Source organism: Acanthochromis polyacanthus, chromosome 5 (genome assembly GCF_021347895.1).
Source record: "Acanthochromis polyacanthus isolate Apoly-LR-REF ecotype Palm Island chromosome 5, KAUST_Apoly_ChrSc, whole genome shotgun sequence".
Taxonomy (NCBI): domain Eukaryota; kingdom Metazoa; phylum Chordata; class Actinopteri; family Pomacentridae; genus Acanthochromis; species Acanthochromis polyacanthus.
Window position 1 is genome coordinate 18,417,358 of NC_067117.1, and position 18,823 is coordinate 18,436,180.

The 18,823-nt window shown below is 38.9% G+C and overlaps 1 protein-coding gene across 6 annotated transcripts in view; it reads right to left on the reverse strand.

The window, feature by feature from the left end:
* Positions 1 to 18,823, reverse strand: part of cpne5b (copine Vb) — a 142,261-nt gene that overhangs the window by 40,040 nt on the left and 83,398 nt on the right. For all 6 annotated transcript variants that reach the window (XM_022209449.2, XM_051948199.1, XM_051948201.1 and 3 more), the window contains 3 exons: positions 18,415 to 18,478; positions 3,410 to 3,513; positions 219 to 323 (listed from right to left, as the gene is read on the reverse strand). In XM_022209449.2, the coding sequence (XP_022065141.1) occupies positions 219 to 323; positions 3,410 to 3,513; positions 18,415 to 18,478 (273 nt within the window). The remainder of the gene's footprint in view (positions 1 to 218; positions 324 to 3,409; positions 3,514 to 18,414; positions 18,479 to 18,823) is intronic.

Below are 18,823 nucleotides of genomic sequence, written 5' to 3' on the forward strand. Positions count from 1 at the left end.
TAGAGCCATGAAGGCAGTCTATATATTGAGCCAACAGAAATCTGTGACAGCAGATGTCACCAGGGCCAATATTATTGACTATTTGTGATGTGCGTATTGCTATGTAACTGTGATCAGATAGAAATGAAGGCGATAACCAGAGACAAGTGCAGCCATGAAAGGATAAACAGCAGCTGAGGGGATCAGAAAATGTAGAATGAGGGAAGGCAGCACTGTACCTGTCGTAGTCTCCGTTGCAAAGCGCTCGTACTGGGATGGTGAAAGGCTGCCACACTGGATTTAATGTGTTCTTCACCACCTCTGTTTTGTGGCAGATAGTAAACCTGTAGCCAAGAGGAGGAGGAGGTGCGTTAGGAAATTATATGTCCAAGAGGAGGCAGAGCAAGAAGATTGATTCTTTGTTACTGACACGCCTTAGAAGCAGATAAATATGCAAAAGAGAGAGGGAGCATGCAAATGAAGACATGGAAGCAACGGGAAAGACAAATCCTACGGTCACATCCTGCAGTGACAGGAGAGATGCTTTAAATTGGGCTTTGTTTACCACTTGGCCTGTCTCACAGCCATATTGTGTTTGAGACAACGGAGAATAATTTAATATTTCCGTTTGGTTTTTGAATCCTTTCCCCTGACCACAAGTGTGACATTGATATGCAAATAGTTTCCTCTGATGTTTTGCAGAGCGGATACCGCCCAAATATGCTCTTGAAAACCAACAAACATGTATTACAATTTTACTTTAATTTGTTTTAGCAGAATCCCAGGATTACTCATAGTCTACCAAGTGCCTGGAGCCTTTTAAACAATGCGAGTCCTTAAATCTCAGACACCTCTAATTTGTTCCATCCTCTGGCACTGACAACAGATGCTTGTAGCATGTCCATGGGGATCTATTTCCCACCCTGTTATGTACACACGTGGACAAAATTGTTGGTACCCCTCAGTTAAAGAAGGAAAAACCCACAATTCTCACTGAAATCACTTGAAACTCACAAAAGTAACAATAAATAAAAATTTATTGAAAATTAAATAATCAAAATCAGCCATCACTTTTGAATTGTTGATTAACATAATTATTTAAAAAAACAAACTAATGAAATAGGGCTGGACAAAAATGATGGTACCCATAACTTAATATTTTGTTGCACAACCTTTTGAGGCAATCACTGCAATTAAACGATTTCTGTATTTGTCAATGAGCGTTCTGCAGCTGTCAACAGGTATTTTGGCCCACTCCTCATGAGCAAACAGCTCCAGTTGTCTCAGGTTTGATGAGTGTCTTCTCCAAATGGCATGTTTCAGCTCCTTCCACATATGTTCAATGGGATTCAGATCTGGGCTCATAGAAGGCCACTTTAGAATAGTCCAACGCTTTTCTCTCAGCCATTCTTGGGTGTTTTTGGCTGTGTGTTTTGGATCGTTGTCCTGTTGGAAGACCCATGACCTGCGACTGAGACCAAGCTTTCTGACACTAGGCAGCACATTTCTCTCCAGAATGCCTTGATAGTCTTCAGATTTCATCGTACCTTGCACACTTTCAAGACACCCTGTGCCAGATGCAGCAAAGCAGCCCCAAAACATTACTGAGCCTCCTCCATGTTTCGCCGTAGGGACAGTGTTCTTTTCTTCGTATGCTTGGTTTTTGAGTCTATGAACATAGAGTTGATGTGCCTTACCAAAAAGCTCCAGTTTGGTCTCATCTGTCCAAAGGACATTCTCCCAGAAGCTTTGTGGCTTGTCAACATGCATTTTTGCAAATTCCAGTCTGGCTTTTTTATGAGTTTTTTTCAGCAGTGGTGTGCTCCTTGGTAGTCCACTTTGGCTCAAACAACGACGAATGGTGCGATCTGACACTGATGTACCTTGGCCTTGGAGTTCACCTTTAATTTCTTTGGAGGTTGCTCTGGGCTCTTTGGATACAATTCGAACGATCCGTCTCTTCAATTTGTCATCAATTTTCCTCTTGCGGCCACGTCCAGGGAGGTTGGCTACTGTCCCGTGGGTCTTGAACTTCTGAATAATATGAGCCACTGTTGTCACAGGAACTTCAAGCTGTTTAGAGATGGTCTTATAGCCTTTACCTTTAAGATGTTTGTCTATAATTTTTTTTCGGATGTCCTGGGACAATTCTCTCCTTCGCTTTCTGTTGTCCATGTTCAGTGTGGTACACACCTTTTCACCAAACAGCAGGGTGACTACTTGTCTCCCTTTAAATAGGCAGACTGACTGATTATGAGTTTGGAAACACCTGTGATGTCAATTAAATGACACACCTGAGTTAATCATGTCACTCTGGTCAAATAGTTTTCAATCTTTTATAGAGGCACCATCATTTTTGTCCAGGCCTGTTTCATTAGTTTGTTTTTTTAAATAATTATGTTAATCAACAATTCAAAAGTAATGGCTGTTTTTGATTATTTAATTTTCAATAAATTTTTATTTATTGTTACTTTTGTGAGTTTCAAGTGATTTCAGTGAGAATTGTGGGTTTTTCCTTCTTTAACTGAGGGGTACCAACAATTTTGTCCACGTGTGTATGTATGTATGTATGTGTATGTGTGTGTGTGTATATATATATATATATATATATATATATATATATATATATATATATACACATACATATGAAAATATTGAGAAAAGCTAGAACGCAACTAATGAACCACTTGCTAAAGCATCTCTGGTCAGATCAGGCTGATGCTGCCACAACTGCAGAGTCCCTCTGGGAGGCTGAGCAGCAGCCTGGGAGAGTGTGAGGAGATGGGAGAGTGTTATGTATCCCTGCGTGAACTGCCTCAGAAACTGACTGTTCTTCCTTATTGATGGAAAATGCAGATGCAGTGTTGTTTTTCCTCCCCAGCTCTTCGGTTCATGCTTTTTTACACTAATTGCCTCTTTTTCCTATTTGCTCTCCTGGAGTCATTTAGTACAAAACAGTCAAGGGAGTTGTGGTTGTGGCACTAACAGGATACATGCCTCTGTTTGCAGCTTCCTAAGATGTGCACACCTTAGTAACCACTGCAGGTCTCTTCTCACTTGCATGGATTCTTTGTTTCTCGCTACACTGGCTCACATTTACACTGCATCTCTTTAAATGTTCACTTTGCTTTACGAACGATTTCTGTTTTCCCTTGAACCAACTCCGAACCAGCACTAGTACTTGCCCAGAGCCAGCACACGGTTTGTGTTGGTAGATGGCACATAATAGACACTAAATGATTCTTCTTGAGGAAAGGCAATCCAGTATCTGGATGTTTTCCTACCACCTGCTGTAGCAAGATTTGATGCCACAAAATGCAGTTACTCTACTGCGTCTCGGTGGATTTTTTTTTTTAATCTCAGGGGCTCCTTCAAACACCTGCTGCATCAACACTTAGGAAGAGAGAAAAAAATCGCTTGAAGCACTCACGTTCCATCCTCGTTGCTTCTGTAGAACACCATGAAAGGGTCCGACTTGCCAAAGAAGTCCTTTTTGTCCAGCTTGTTGGCACAGAACTGCATCGTGGCACTATCCTGCGGGAATGTATGGAAAAGTGGGAAAGGAGTTGGAGAAGGAGAAAGTGTATTGTAAAATCTTCGTGGCATTTATGCTGGCCTGTTTCAGTCTCCTTCCACGACTTCTCTGCTTTTATCTTTACAGCTTGCAGCAGGCCAGCAGATGGATGCAGTTGTTTGTGCATGACACAATAAGAGCTAAGACACTGAATACTGCATGATGGAAATGCTTGTCTTCATTTGACACACTGTATAGTAAGTTTGTGTGTATATCCACCTTTTTTGGTGGTTTCCTTTTTTCTGTCCTTTTTGATTTTCACTTTCAAACAGAATTGAGCACATCAGATTTACTAAAAAAAGAAGTTACCACCTGATAACAGCTTTGCCCTCTCTCTGGCCTTCTCTCAACCAACTTCATGAGGTCATCACCCAGAGCTTTATAACAGTCACGAGGGAGTTCTGGTTTATACCAACTACTTGATGGCTACTTTTCCTTCACTCTGCGGTTCTAACCATCCTAGTTCATTTAAGGTCAGGTGATTGTGGAACAGCTCATCTGATGCAGCACGTTATCACTCTCCTTTTCGATCAAATATCCCATGCACAAGGGATAGTGGAGTTTTTGGGGGTCATTGCCTGTTGAAAATCATGTATCAGTCCCACTAAGTGCTAGTCTTGCTTAGCCAGCCCATTCAGCAGAACACAATGGTGTGGCTGCACTCCAGTATTATTCTGCTGTAGGGGCTGGCTTGTTCATATTTCTTCACAAAAATCACAGTAGTCATGGATAGAGCTAAGAAAAGGATCTGGATTCGATATTCCCTAAAAATATTAATGGGGGAATTGTTTTGGTGGAACATTTGCATATAGGGAAACGAACACTGTAATTAAAAATGGATTGTCGACAGAGAAAAAACTAGCAGGGCTGCCCGACTGCATGATCCACATCCTCGGCAAAATTTGCCATTTTCAGTTCGGTAGGTTTTTGTTGTTAAAAATCAGATTTTGAAAATATTAACACACAAACAGCAGGAGACAGTTTTATCACAATGTGTGATCATTTTTTTGTGACAGCATTTACAGCAGTGAGCAAAAGTTTAGCAAAAGGAATGTTTTATATTTTTGACCAAGCAGGTTTTGTCATAGTTCCAAAAGACCTTTAATAAATCAAAAGAACCAAAACACATGTTCTTCTTTTGATACGGATGCATATGTTTTAAAAATTCAAGAAATAAAACAGTTGAAATGTTCCAGAGTGGCTGACCTTAATGTTAAGACTGTTGTTTATGTTTGTTTTATTAAGCATGTCTTCCAATTACATAGATAACAACTGCTATCTGGTTGCTGTTTGCCAATACCTCTTCAAGACAAAACTAATGATGATCTTAAACATATTAAGAAGGCAGGAAATTCCAACCGTTAACTTTTTACAAGGCTGATTGGTTAAATGAAAGCCATTCAAGGTAACAAGCTAATGAACACACCGTCGGTCTGAAAAGATGAGTTACTTTGCAAAATGTAAAATATGGAAAGCGTTAGTATTAACACTTTTTGTGTAATTGCATATAATTATTGTATAGCTTTTTGCCATCAGTGTTATTCTTCACTATAGAAATTAGTAAAAATAAATAAAAAGCTTGACTGAGGAATCTCTAATTATCTGACTAAGACAACTATACACTCAGAAGAAATCAATCTAAGGCAAATATGCATTCATGGTGATCTGGTTTGGATCTTCTAGTTGTTCCAAGTGTTAAATCCAAATTTGGTGAAGTAGTTTTTGGTTTTGTGATCCAGGCAAATTGAAAAGAGCAGGTATGTCTTAGCTGTAATCTATATTTGTGTGTCTACATATACATATTTTTGCATGCAGTCTTAACATACAGTGAACAAAGAGACCGAACTTAAATTTCCAATGTGAAACTAAATGGAAGGTCTCGTTTCAGTCTCTTATGTCAACATGTCTCAGCCATCACAAGTCGCCAGCTAAGTGCTCGAGATGAGCACAACACACCCCGTACATCATCACACACACATGCAAGAACAGAGCGCATACACACACACCTTGCACATAAAAACCCTCAACAACTGTTACTATGTCAAAAATAGTAAAGGGTAAAAGACCTGGTTCATGGACAGGTAAAAATTTGGGGAAAATCTTGTTCATTATTTGCATGAGGAGCAGGTATAGACATGTGAGTGCCTGTTGTTTTAGTCTGCACAGTGTAATTGTCGCCTGCTTACACATGCTCTGTGGATCACTGGCACTCAGCCTACAATCCACTCTGGCTTTATCTACAAACACGACCTAATGCTCCACGATTGATGTGTGTGCAGGTACTGTGATTAGAAACCACAGCACTGGGTCCATCCACCAGCAGCCCTGCTAACATTAGTAGCAGCTGCTTACCAAGTCTAATTCTAGCATGAGTAATGGTCATCAAGCTAACTTCTTCTGATACCTGTCACAGCATCTGGAGTGCATCAGATGCTTCAAGTGCATTTCAGCCTCAGAGGGACGTCAAACACAAAGCACGCTTTCAGCTTTGGGGCTTGAGTCTTCCTAACATATATATTCGAGGGCTGCTTCGCTTCTTGTTTCAGCAAAATGCCACAGTAACGCCGAAGTAGCACAGTCAATTTTGCTTTGCATCATTATCATTAGTTTGGCAGCCGTTAACAAAATTCTTTATGCACACTGACATTTCTATGTGAGGAGTTATCTGTCTCAGAGGGACCTATTGTGGATAAACAAAGACCACAAAAAGCATTACATTCTACAAATAAATCAAAAGCTCGCGGCAGATGCTGAGAGATTAATTCTCACCGCAAACCACCGCTTACTCTTCTTCTGCAACAAATAAGCCTGATTGTGCATTTTCTCCACAAGTAGTTTATCATGAAATGTGGTGCTTTTCCAAACTCCAAATATAAATCACTCGCCTGCTGCCTGAGCTCACACTACTTGTTTACTACTTCCCCTCCCTGTTCCTGGTTCTCCCTGTGTGGTGGCAGAGCAGAGAAGGGGTCCGACTTATCTCTGGCATATGAGCTGTAGCTAATCTCTAAAACACAGTGGGTTCATTGCAGTACATTCAGATGCTATTACTGTTGTTGTCGCAGCCCGAGGCCTTACATTGGGCAGCTATGGTGCCACTAATGATAGCTTAATAGCTTTTTAATGTCACAGCTTGCACCTCGTGTTTGGCTGTGTGCCGAGTGGCAAATCAGCAAAAGAATGTGTGTGACAGACTGTACGTGTGTGAGAGAGACAGAGAGAGCTGGAGTGTTTCTATACACATATGCCGATATTCATTTTAATTCCATCTTGCTACAGTTGTCCTCTCTGGGCTTTTATCTGACACAGTCAGGAGTCATTCCATGTCAATTCAACAAATGCTTGTTGCACCACTTTCTCAGATCCTCCCAAAAAATTTTTTGGGCTTTATTTGGGTAATTTTATGAACAAATGCAAAGTATTATGGTTATAAACATACAGTATAAGCAGTAATGATCTAATCTAATACCCATAGTCAGTCCAAACTTAATCCTCGCCTATGATTTTAGGGTTTTAAACTACTAAAAAAAGCAATTTATACTCCTTTTACATGGTCAGAATTTTTTCCCCTTCCAAAACTTTTACCCTTCTGGTGAGAAAAGTATAGAAATGAATGAAAATAAAAAAATACTGGACTGTGGAATTTCCCAAAATATCCTTATTATTTCATGGGCGACTTTATTTTGGGTTTTTCATGCCTCTATTTTAGGACTTATTCTTGTGAAAAGACATTGAAAGAATGAATTTTCTTCTTTACTAATGAAAGTTGCATAAGGTAAAAGTTTTAAAACATTAAAATAAAGCTTATTTATTGATTTATAGGCTGTTGAACTCAGGTGTAGACCCAAAATAGCCTAACTTTAGGCATTAAAAAGTGCATGTGGGATACATGGTACGCGGTTCAAATTTTTTTTGGAGGAACTAGTATGTGTGAAGTATGTGTGAACTTACTTTCATATTTGTTTCTTGTGCCAAAGATGAGCAACTGCTGAATCAATTTACTATACATTTTGATCCTCGTTTTTGTTTTTAGGAACCATTTACATGACCAACTAAAGATGAAAGATGAATCTGAAGCATCAGCATCGTAGTATAAGTTACAAAGGGCATATCTGAAGTTAATTATTATATAGACATTGTTTTTTCTTTCATACAGTAACTGAATAAGAAGAAATGGCATCACTCCCAGACTGCATTCTCAGGACAGCCTCGGTATCGTATTTGACTTATCAGCTGAATTTGAAGATTTGCAAGTGAAATTCATGCACCCAAAAGGTCCCAGCAAGAAGTTCACATGGCCTAGAAAGGATGACGTAGTGTGGGTGCCTACAGCCCACATCCTCTGTCCAATCACTGCTCCTTCAACACGCCGTGGTGGACAGTACCACATATCTGGTGCAGATGATGGCCTGATTTCAGAGAAATTCAAGCAGTTCAAAGGACAGAAATAGTGGTGTGATAAGTTGGGGACAAATTACATGTTTTACATGGGACCTAAGGCAATATAACTCATTTTAACTGCAATATATTAGTTAGAATTCCTAAAAAAACGCCTATAAAACATAGTGCATTTCTTGGTTAAATTGGCCATGAAGGATTCAAGAAACAATGTTGATACTTCAGATATCAATTATTCGGATGTTTATTGTTATACAGACAAAGTTTCATGTTTCTACTCCATGTCCCACATTGGTTTCTGTGCCAATATATGTATGGTGTTTTTCAGTCTGTTTCATAAATAGGCATCGTTTTGAGGTCTAAGGAGACTAGCTAGCTCTTGGATATTTTTAGGTTAGAGAGAACTTTTAAGGTACTTTGAGATTTTTATAACATATGAACCTTGTTACTTATTAAAATTTGTGAAAAAAATGCCTAAATTCTTGAAAAATGCCATTTTCGCCAAATTTTTAAATTGCCCTGTACCACAGAGAAATGGGTATATTCATTCCAAATTTTTTTTTCCTGCTCTATTGTTAAGGTGTTTGAACCCTTCAGATCACTTGTAAGTCTATATCATCAGTCAGTTCCCAGTATTATCTTCCTAAATCAAGCCTTTCTACCTAACATATCAATTTCCGAGTGGAAAAATAGGGATTTAAATATTTTATAACTTAGCAAATAGCAATCATATGATGTTAAAACTTTGCAAGTAATCTATTCTTATGTTGGGATAGTTAAAAAAAAAGTTTGGAGATGATCAGAGGAGGTCATGCAACAAAATTTCCTCAGATTTGTTGAAATGAGATGGAATGACTCTCAGGCAGTGTGCAGCTTCCACTCATGAGCACACCACATCCACTCCACTCCAGCAGCGAGGGGGGAACTTTATCTGTATTCTGCCCTCACCCTGAGGACACATGCAAACTACATGACTGGCATTTGACACAGGCCTCCTACACAGACCTCACTCTCTGACTCTGTTTCGTTCTCTTAAAAACCCTCCTTTCATCCTCGGGAAGGCTCTTGGCTCTCACATTGCTTGCTGATAGATGCACAAGCAGCTGAATGTTTGCCATCTAAACGTGTGAAAATCAAAATATTTGCAGTAGCAGATTTCATTTCATCTTCTGTTTTCCATCCCTGCATACTTGATTTCTATTTCAACAAGTGCCTGACTCCAACAAGTTTCCTACTGCACATGAGAAGTGCCCAAGCTTACAGTTTAGAATGCATTTGATTGCTGCATGTACATATTGTTCAAACTCTGAAGACAGATATTAAAGTAGAAATTTGAATCTGTGCCTCAGAAAATAGTTGTGGTCCCTATTCAAAGACTGGGATTTACACCAGTCACGCATTTTAACAACGGTTCTTTTTCTAGTCTCATCAACCAACTCCAACCCTCTTATTCCCACGTGTATACTCATGCATAATTCATGTACACTACATGTGCACACACATACATCATGTAATACCAATAGAGTACCTTTTCTGGGGTGTTTTTGGTCTATGTTCAGTAAAATAAAATACACACAGAAATAACGACTGAATTTCTGCACAAAAATTAACCTGTAATAGAGTGAATCCATACAGTGTAACAAACAAGTTCACTAGTTTTGAAGGTTTGTCAGTCGTCACAATATAAACATTACAGATCAGCTAATTCAAAGATATGATGCTGATAATTAATGAATTACTCACAGAAATGTCCTTAAAAAGGCAACTTGAGCCTTCTGGGAATTCACACAGACAGCTGCAACAGCGGATCAAAGCAGATCCCCTTGTAATATTTATAATAAGCTTATTTAGCTCTTTTGGCAGTTGTGTGGCAATCAAGGAGTTTGGGGAGTTTTCAAGGTGCAGCCTGACAGTTTGTATTTATCCTGCATTCGCTTCAGAAACCTCCTATGGTGCAGGTCATATGTTCATAATAATGCATTCTGTAAATTTGATAAGTAGTTCAAAGTTCAGACCTCAATCCACATTCAGACCAAATACAGAGATCATCTGGTCCATCCTATACCCCATGTAATAACATAATATCTCATCAAGTATAATGTTTTCTGGCTGTTTTTTTTGGCTGGTTAGTACATTATAAGCAGCAGTGAACATCGAAAGCAATCCTGTCCCTAGATGAATGCAGTTTTAATGTGACTTATTTCCCTGTTGTTGACATTGTTGTCACGGCGACGTTAACTGCTGGACAGACTGTGGTGTGCCGTTGATGCCGGGTTCACGCATTAAATCTACAGCAGACAACAGCTCTTGACGCAAGAATGTGTCTTGTGTCTCCAGAACACAATTTCTACAATTAGAGTAGAGATAAGAAGATGAAGTAAAAATAATCATGGAACAACTGTGTGAGTCGTGTCTGTTCAGGGTCATGCTGGTCCAGTCACATTAGATGTAACATTTGTGGTGTGATCACACATCAGAGCTGGGAGTCACACTGAAGGACCTGATTACTGGCAGTGATGCCACATCTCCCATTAGCCTTGAATGTATTTTTAACTGATTGCCTTGTCCGTCTTCACATTTAATAAAAGTTGCTTAAAAATTTTGGAATGTTATTTTGTTATTGCCTGTCTTTCTGGACCCACGATATTGTATTAACTTGGATGCAGATTTTTAGAGAAGTAAATCTGAGAACCTCTGACATAGAGCTTAATAAAATTGTTCAATTTGGCTTTTGCTGGATTACTCTATTGGACTTAAATGGATTTTCAATGATTTTCTGCTCAATTTGTTGACAAGCTGATCACAGATTTTATTTTTCAATCGGGCAGAATTTGGTAATATTGCTTCTCTGAGACAGGGAGTCAAGACACACCAGAACATCTTTGTGGAGCTAATAGGCACATAAAAGCATTTATGGTGATGGAATGTGTTGCGGATATTAAATATGCATTTGCTCCTGCCTCATTTACATTCTGCGGCATGAGCACACAGTCTTGCAAAGCTCTGTGATCAACAGCCGTTTGCTAATATGGAGAGAATCAGATAATCAATATTTAAAGAGGGGGCCAGGCTAGGTAGAAACACATCCAGGTCCTCAGGGAAGTAATGAAAGAGTGTCTGTGACAGGAGAGAAGAGTTGTGTGTGTCTTTGTGTGTGTGACACCACAAAGAGTTATAGCTGCACTAATTAAGACAGTGATATGGGGAGATGACTGAGGTCTACAGAGGTGACAAAAGTATTATAGAGCCATATATTTACATTAGAGTCACACAGGCCTGAATTAGTGTCGAGTCAGTGTGTTTGTGTGTCTATGGAGGTGAAATGTGGGGAAAAAAGATGAATTGCAATGGCGAAATGAGGAAAGAGGGAAACTGTAGTGAATCAATTAAAAGCCAACGTGATGGAGGTGGGAGGAGATAGGGGAGGAAAAGATGTAGAAAAGGATGGCTTAACAGGATAAAAGATGACAAATGATACTCTGGTGCTTGCTGCACACGAGTGCAAGTCAAATTTATGATAGCTAGAGATTGTACATGTCTGATTCCAGACTCCTTGTCTGGATTAATTTCCTTTGTTGTTGTTGATTTAATGCCACAAGAAACTGAAAACCATGATTCATGTTGTCATGTTAGTTTATTGCATTTAAGAATTGTCAAACAGCGTACATGAGTTGAATGCAGCAGTTTCTGCTCCCCACACAAAGCGTCTCCTAATCGCTCCACTCGCAGCCGCTCCATATTTTTGATTTTTTTCTATTTGACATTTTCTATTTCCCAACTTGTTCTCCGCTCATGGTGAGTGAAAACCTGCTCCAGTTTGCTCCGTACCAAATGTAGTGAATCCAGCCTTTCAGGTGCATTGCACAACGTGAAGTGAATTTTCAAAGCTTCAAAGAAGACCACAAAATAAGAGGAAACGCAGGAAGTGATGCGAATAGACGAAGGTTTGCTGTTTGAGCTGAGACACGAGTGGAGGATGTTTCATGTCTAGCATTTTTCAGCCGTCCAGATGACATAAATACACAAAGGATCAAAAAATTAATAAATAAGCATGTAGGGCCTGTATGAAAAATGCCAAAAACTGGAGTTCCTGGCAGGTTTTGAAATCCTAAATAGTCTCCAGTCTATTGTTGTGGTCAAACACACAGATTACAAAACACCTCAGCAGTTAAATTTGTGCGATTAAAGCGAAATGAAAATCCTCTTGTAATTTGCACCAGCTTGTTCATGTAATAGAATTTTGTCTTGACTTAAGAGGGAACACTGAGAGATGCTCTGAGTGAAACTGCACTGCTCTGCTTCCATATGTTACATTGAGTTTCCACATATACCAGCACCTCGCTGCTAGGTTCCTGAACCAGGAACCTATGAGCTATATAGGATTCAGTAATACGGTACATTTTCTGTGATTTGGACACATACAGGGGGTCAGTATTGCCATAAAGTTTCATATATGGAATTATTAGAGGTTACTGGGCTTTACTGATTAATCCACACTACCAACACCGTCACTATACTGGATTTGTCAGAAATCCTTCAGGGATAGGATTTAAAACATTTTATATTTCTATCGAGCCGTAACCACCCCCGCAAATTGGTTGCTTCGGGTGTGTCGATAGTGTTAGCAAGTGGGAGTTAATCAAATTCATGTAACCTAATATTTTGAAATCCCCCATGTTTAGATAGCTGCAAAAAACCTTTAATAACCAGCACATGGAGCTGGAGAAATGCTGTATGCTTAAATTGATTATTTTGCTGAACGGCTCATGAACTTGATCAAATGGGAAAACAATCTTTTTCTAATTGCCAGCACTGTTTCTCAGGCTCTCATGGTATTTTGTCCATATGGTTCTGTTGCTGAAATCTATTACTCCAGCTATCAGAAATATTTTGTCCTAAGCTGCACTTTGGTAGTGAATCTATTAACGTTTGGGCTTTAGGGCAAGAAATAATCAACCTAATGTTAGAAAGTGTTTCAGGGAGAGAGTGCAGGGTCGTTCAACAAGGGACGCTTGTTGCAGTAGTCTCTGTTTGTCTGAAAATTATTGTCTGGATAGCTGGTGTTACATTCTGTTGAAGAGAAAGTAGTTCTTTAGATAAATGACCTTTTGATTTGAATGAAAAATGAATTCTAGGGAACAGAAATGGTGAAAAATTATGTTGACTATTGCTTTAAAACAGGAGAAGTGATTAATTTAAGGTGGGAAATGTACATAAGTATGTCTCCTGTCTTCCATTTTTCAATTTAAATTGTTGATGATTTAATATCTATAGATTAAGATGCACCTGGCCTAGCAATTAACACATTCTTCCCCATAAAATCTTTCTTTTCTTTTTCTTTTTTTATGTTTTAGTCTAGCAGGCTAAATTGGCTGTTGGTTCTAGATGCATAATTTGATTTAAGACACGAGAATAGTTTGGGACTTTCCAAAAATGTCAAATAATTCCTTTCAAGTGTGTCAGCATAGCCTCAGAGCCACACGGACTAATTCCTTTTGCAGCACCGTACTGCATCTTGACTAATTTGCAGAATTGGGTCTTCAACAATGTAACTCTATATCAGGGCTGCAGTGACTACAGTTATACCCTGTGGAGTTTCAGCAAAGCTAGTTGGGGTTGTTTGATGTACCGTCAAACTGGTAGAGCTCAGCAGTAAAAGTAAAGATGGCTGATGAGGTTCAGTAATGAGAGAGAACATATGAATTATATTTTTATACCGCATTATGTGAGCAAAAAGTCAATAAAACACGGACACCATGTATTCCTCTTGAGACTACATCTCAAGTTTATGAAGCTAAATATGCGTTAACCTCTTCAACCCTGACAGGACTACTGATAGAGGCCAGCTTAAGTTGTGCAGTCAAGCATTTCGCAAAACCAGAGAACTTTATTTTAAATTCTTTTCAAGAGTTCCAAAAGATACCAAATGTCTTAGGCTGAATTGCAGGGAAACATAAAATTATGCACAGGGACTCTTATATAAGAATCAGTGGGATGTCTTGGAACAAAAGAACATACGGAATATGTTTTTGTAAGTAAGTCTGAGTATAACTGCTTAGTTGCACTTAAAAGTTACTGAAGTTGAGGGTAAAATTATGGTTTATAGAGCCTATGCATTACATATTCATACCGTCCTTTGATTGTGCAATACACTTTCACTGAAAATGTTTGCCGGGCCCCAAAACATCCGTATGATCTTTTTTGCAAGAAATTACATTTTCAAGAAAAGCCACCGCTCAGACTTTTTTTTTTTTTTTTAGAAAAGTGAATGTAGCTGAGTTTATTTTAGCAACTCAGTGTTTCCTGACCAGGAGAGAAGGATGCAGAAGGTGTAAGTAGCTGGACTTCTAAGTGTGGTTATGATGTTCATATCAATAATAGATCTTATGTTTGAAGCACTGAGATGAGCTTTAGAGGCTTTAACAGCTTTGGGGGAAAAAAAGGAGAGGCTCTTTTACCTGTGTGGAGCAGAAACACTTCAAAAAAAATAAATCTAAGTTAGAGGAATTATCTTAAATCAAAACAATATACAGTTGCTTTTTTTCCTGACAAGGTTTTTATGTGACAGAATTTCACTTGTTTATAGCCTCCTTGTCCTTAAAGATCTTATTTTAACTCATGGCTGAGATTTTTTTATTGGCTCTGAGTAACATAATTACTTGAAACTGGAATAGCCAGAGCTATAACACCATTCAGTGCTATTGTCAGTCTCATATGACGGCACAGCAGTCACGAATTCCCGTATACAAAGCTAAATACAAAGAGCACCCCGGTAATTCAAGAAGTTCAGCTTGTGACCCATAAACAGGACTATAGTCCCCGATGCAGCGGTCATGAGTTTGAATCCAGCTCATGGCTCTTTGCTGCAAGTCCTTCCCCCATTCTTCTCCCCACTTTCCTGTCTACCTCTCACTGCTGTCCTATCAATAAAAGCAAAATAGGCCAAAATGTATCTTTAAAAAAAAAAAAAGCACAACAAAGGCAGTACTAAACAAAATCCTAATAACAAAACTGTGTATGTCAGCAGATCTGGGGACCTTTCATAAATAGGGTGTTTGTTGTTTAGTATAAGAAGGTTTAAGACACTGTTACCTCATTTTTACTTTGATAACTTGATGTTGTTTTTGCATCCAGTGTTCTTATCAGAATACATACTCAGGAAAGAAGTGCAGAAATTTACTGAAGCATCCTATATGAGCATGTCTAGGAAATTCAAGGATTATAGTAGCATTTACGGACGTCCACTAAGATGTTATGACTCTTCTGTCATAATGGGTTTTTCTTTTTGTTCCTTTAGGTTTACACATCAGTTGCTCAGGTTGTGTTTTAGTCAGCTTCATGTAATGGTAGCTATAACACTTTGAGTGCAGTGAGTTGCAATGCTAATGACAATCCATGTTTACACTACTAGGTGATGCCCAGTTTCTATTTTAGAAGGTAGAGCTGTGAGGACAAACTGTCTTGCTGATATCTGCTAAGACTGACTCAGTGTTCACCACAACATTCATCTCTTTCTTTAAGCCAGTCTCATTTCCCACAGTCATGCAAGTACTTTAATCTTAGTCGGGATTACTCTTATAAATCATTTAATACTATTTTCCTCTGTAAATGTCAGTATGTATCGACTTATTTCAGTTTAAGCACATTCTCTTCAATTTAGAAAAACATTTAAAAAATCTTTTCTTTGTATCTAGAGACTTTTAGACTACATATTTGACTTGATTTAAATATTCTTGGCAAGTGAATCACTTTTTTTTTTTTTGTTGAATGACAATTCTGCTCAATTCATATATTTTTCCAATTTTATTGCTTTTTTTCTTTTTTTTGGGAGCTGAGCCTCTGAACTATATGGACATTTTAGCCAATGGTTTGCCGATTACTGGTCTGAGCAGGTGGTATAGAATGTTTTTAGAGCTTTGTCACTAATACCATCTGTCTGCAATGGCTGAAAACAGCACTTTGAGCGTTGTGAGAATTACCCAAAACATTAAGTTATGGGCTATAATACACTGAGCTACAAGTCTCTATAAAGCTGTGCAGAGCTGCGGGTTGTGCAAGAGCTGGACACAGTTTTTACATGGGGTTATAGTTATTACTGCACTGAGTGACCCCTTTCACATGCAAGTAGCCTGGAGATGCAATTTTTATAGCTTACAACAACAGTCACCCTATGGCTGGACAATATAGATTTAAAAAAACAAAAACAAAGAGCAAGCATAAAGGCATCTTACTTTGACATACATTTCAGACACAAAGCAAGTTAAGTCTAGAGGCACATGGTGGTTGACCACGGCAAAGCCACTGCATTACACTGAAGTTGAAATTCTGAGTGACCTGTACCAGGTATTACTGGACAGAGATCTTTCACTGGCCTCCACACGCATCCCAATGTCAAGTCTGTAAGCCGTCTGAGCAGCTGCTGGGTGTATGTCGCTTAGGTGGAGGTGGACATGAGGTCATGGGTGATTTTGATATTAAAGCCTGTCAAACAACAGTCATCGCCTCCACTAGTGGAAGTCTGTGATGAGAATTAAAGTGATGAGAAGCCCAGGAGGACGTGGACTAGTGCGCCTCGGAGGTCCTGTTGGAGGGAAGCCAAAAGGAGAGCGATGGAGGACGAAGAGGCCAGGGTGGGAACCATTTTTGAATTGCTGTTGATGAAGTGTCCAGTGTATTTTAATATCTTTTTATTGCCTTAGCCCAAGTCAGATATTCATCATGTTTCAAATTCTAGTCTGTGCAGGTGATCTCAGACGGAAGAAATCATTTTGCAGCGTGAACCTAATGTAGGTGTGTGTGTCATACATGTGTATGACTATTAAAGCAGGTGGTGGACAAGTTGATATTTGTCCCACAGGCTGTAGGAGACAAGGTCAGAAAGAACTGCATTTAATGAACAAAGACTCTGTCATCAGCTGTTTTTATAGCTAAGAGCTGGTACGGGCCAGGCGTGAAATAATCTTCTATTGATTCACTTCAGTATCCTTGTTTCTATCTGTCTGACTTCTTCTTTCTCTCTATTTTACACACACACACACGCACACACACACCTCTATTTTCTTCCACCTTATCACTCATTTGTGCTTGTATTTTCATTGTGCCATTTTACGCTTTCCTCTTTTCTCTTCCTCTCTTTGTGCCATTCGCACTGTTGCACTCTCTTGCTCAATATCCTCTTGTAATCTGCATGCTGGGAGCCCAGTGAAGCATTCAAAGCTGCACACTGCAGAGTTGGTTGAGATGGCAGCCACCACTCACCCCATCATGTTCCTGAGCCATTTCATTAGACAGCGGGTCGCTCCCCAGAATGAGGAACAGCTGTCCCTATCTGTTATATTGTGAGGGTGTATGTGTCTCAGTTGTAATAGGGGTAGCAGGTAGGAAGGTACAGGATGTAGCCGGATATTTAAATGTGTAGACAGACTGGTATTCAGACAGTAGATGATTGAGAGCCATGAGCAACTAGTGTGATAAGTGAATAATTGCTGGGGTAATTTATTGAGCAAACTTTCATTCATTTCATTCCAGCAGGATTTGCAGCTTTTATTTGTCTTATGTAATAAAAGCAAAACAATAAATGTTGGACTGTTGTTCCAAAAAAACATATAGTTTCAGAGGCATCAGTCTGGGTTTTAGGAAATTGTGTGAGGTGAGCTGAGGTGTTTTTAACCTTTTTTTTTTTCTTTTGCTTTTATTGACCAGGCAGTTAATGATTAAATCAAATAAGTAATCAGATATTATCAGTAAACAGAATATGTTATAATGGCAGTAACTGGTAGTTGCAGTCTTCATATATAGACTGGTAAAAAGGCAGATACATACACAGATGCACTGGATAAGTGTGTAAATAGATACACGGGTGGATATTTGTTTGAAATGTGCTAGATAAAGGTGGGTATCATTTGCAATTTTTTACCTGTGCCACCACCAGTCTGAAGCAATGAGCAATCATTCACGCCATAGCCCCAAAAAACAAAACAGTTTAGTGTGTTGTTTTTCTTTAAACCAAATCAGTCAAAGTAGCTACAGCTGATCATTTATATACCTGTAGGACAGCTAGACACAATAAATAAAGTACCGTCTAAGCTTACAGACACCGTTATCTAAAGGTCAAAACATCCAATCAAAGCTAAGATTCTGACCTTTTGTACAGATAGCCAGACAATACTCTTAATCAATAGAAGATGCTAATGCAATTAGAAATGTTGCAGCGTTTTTAGAAGAGTCCACAGGCATAATCAAAGAGTTCAAGTCTTTCATGGTTCTGGGATTTTCTTCTAAAAGTGGATAAAAGGTTGGAGTTATTTTATTTTATTTTTTTTTACATGTGCTTGTCCACATTTCATTTGCCCTTTTGAATTTCCATTCTGCTCCGTCGACTTCATGTGTGAAGTGTGTGTCGCTGGAATGATGTTTGCCTGCTAATCTGTGTTTGTCAGGGGAGATTATTGTGGCTTACTCACTCGACAGTTGCTCAACTCCTCCGCAGACAGGACGATCGTGCCGCATTTCTTCCCTGGGATCCCTCTGTGGAGGACACAGAAGATAATAAAAGATTTGCACGATTGAGAGGAAGACACACTGATAGAAAAGCACAATTTGTCCTCGATTAGTTCTTAATTGATAAATGGAAGCTGCAGTGAGAATTAAGACATTTTCTTACTGTGAGCACGTCCTCTTGACTACACAACAAAATATAATATTGGTGTGCCTCATCCTTGACATTTAGAGAAAGTTTTGCTCATAATTTTTAAATTGATTTTATTTATTTATTTATTTTTACCAGAGGTATGTCTTCAATCTTAGTTGAGGAATTTCTAACTGTAAGTTTTTACGTAGTAATTGCTGATAATTATCTCTATTTAAAGTGGT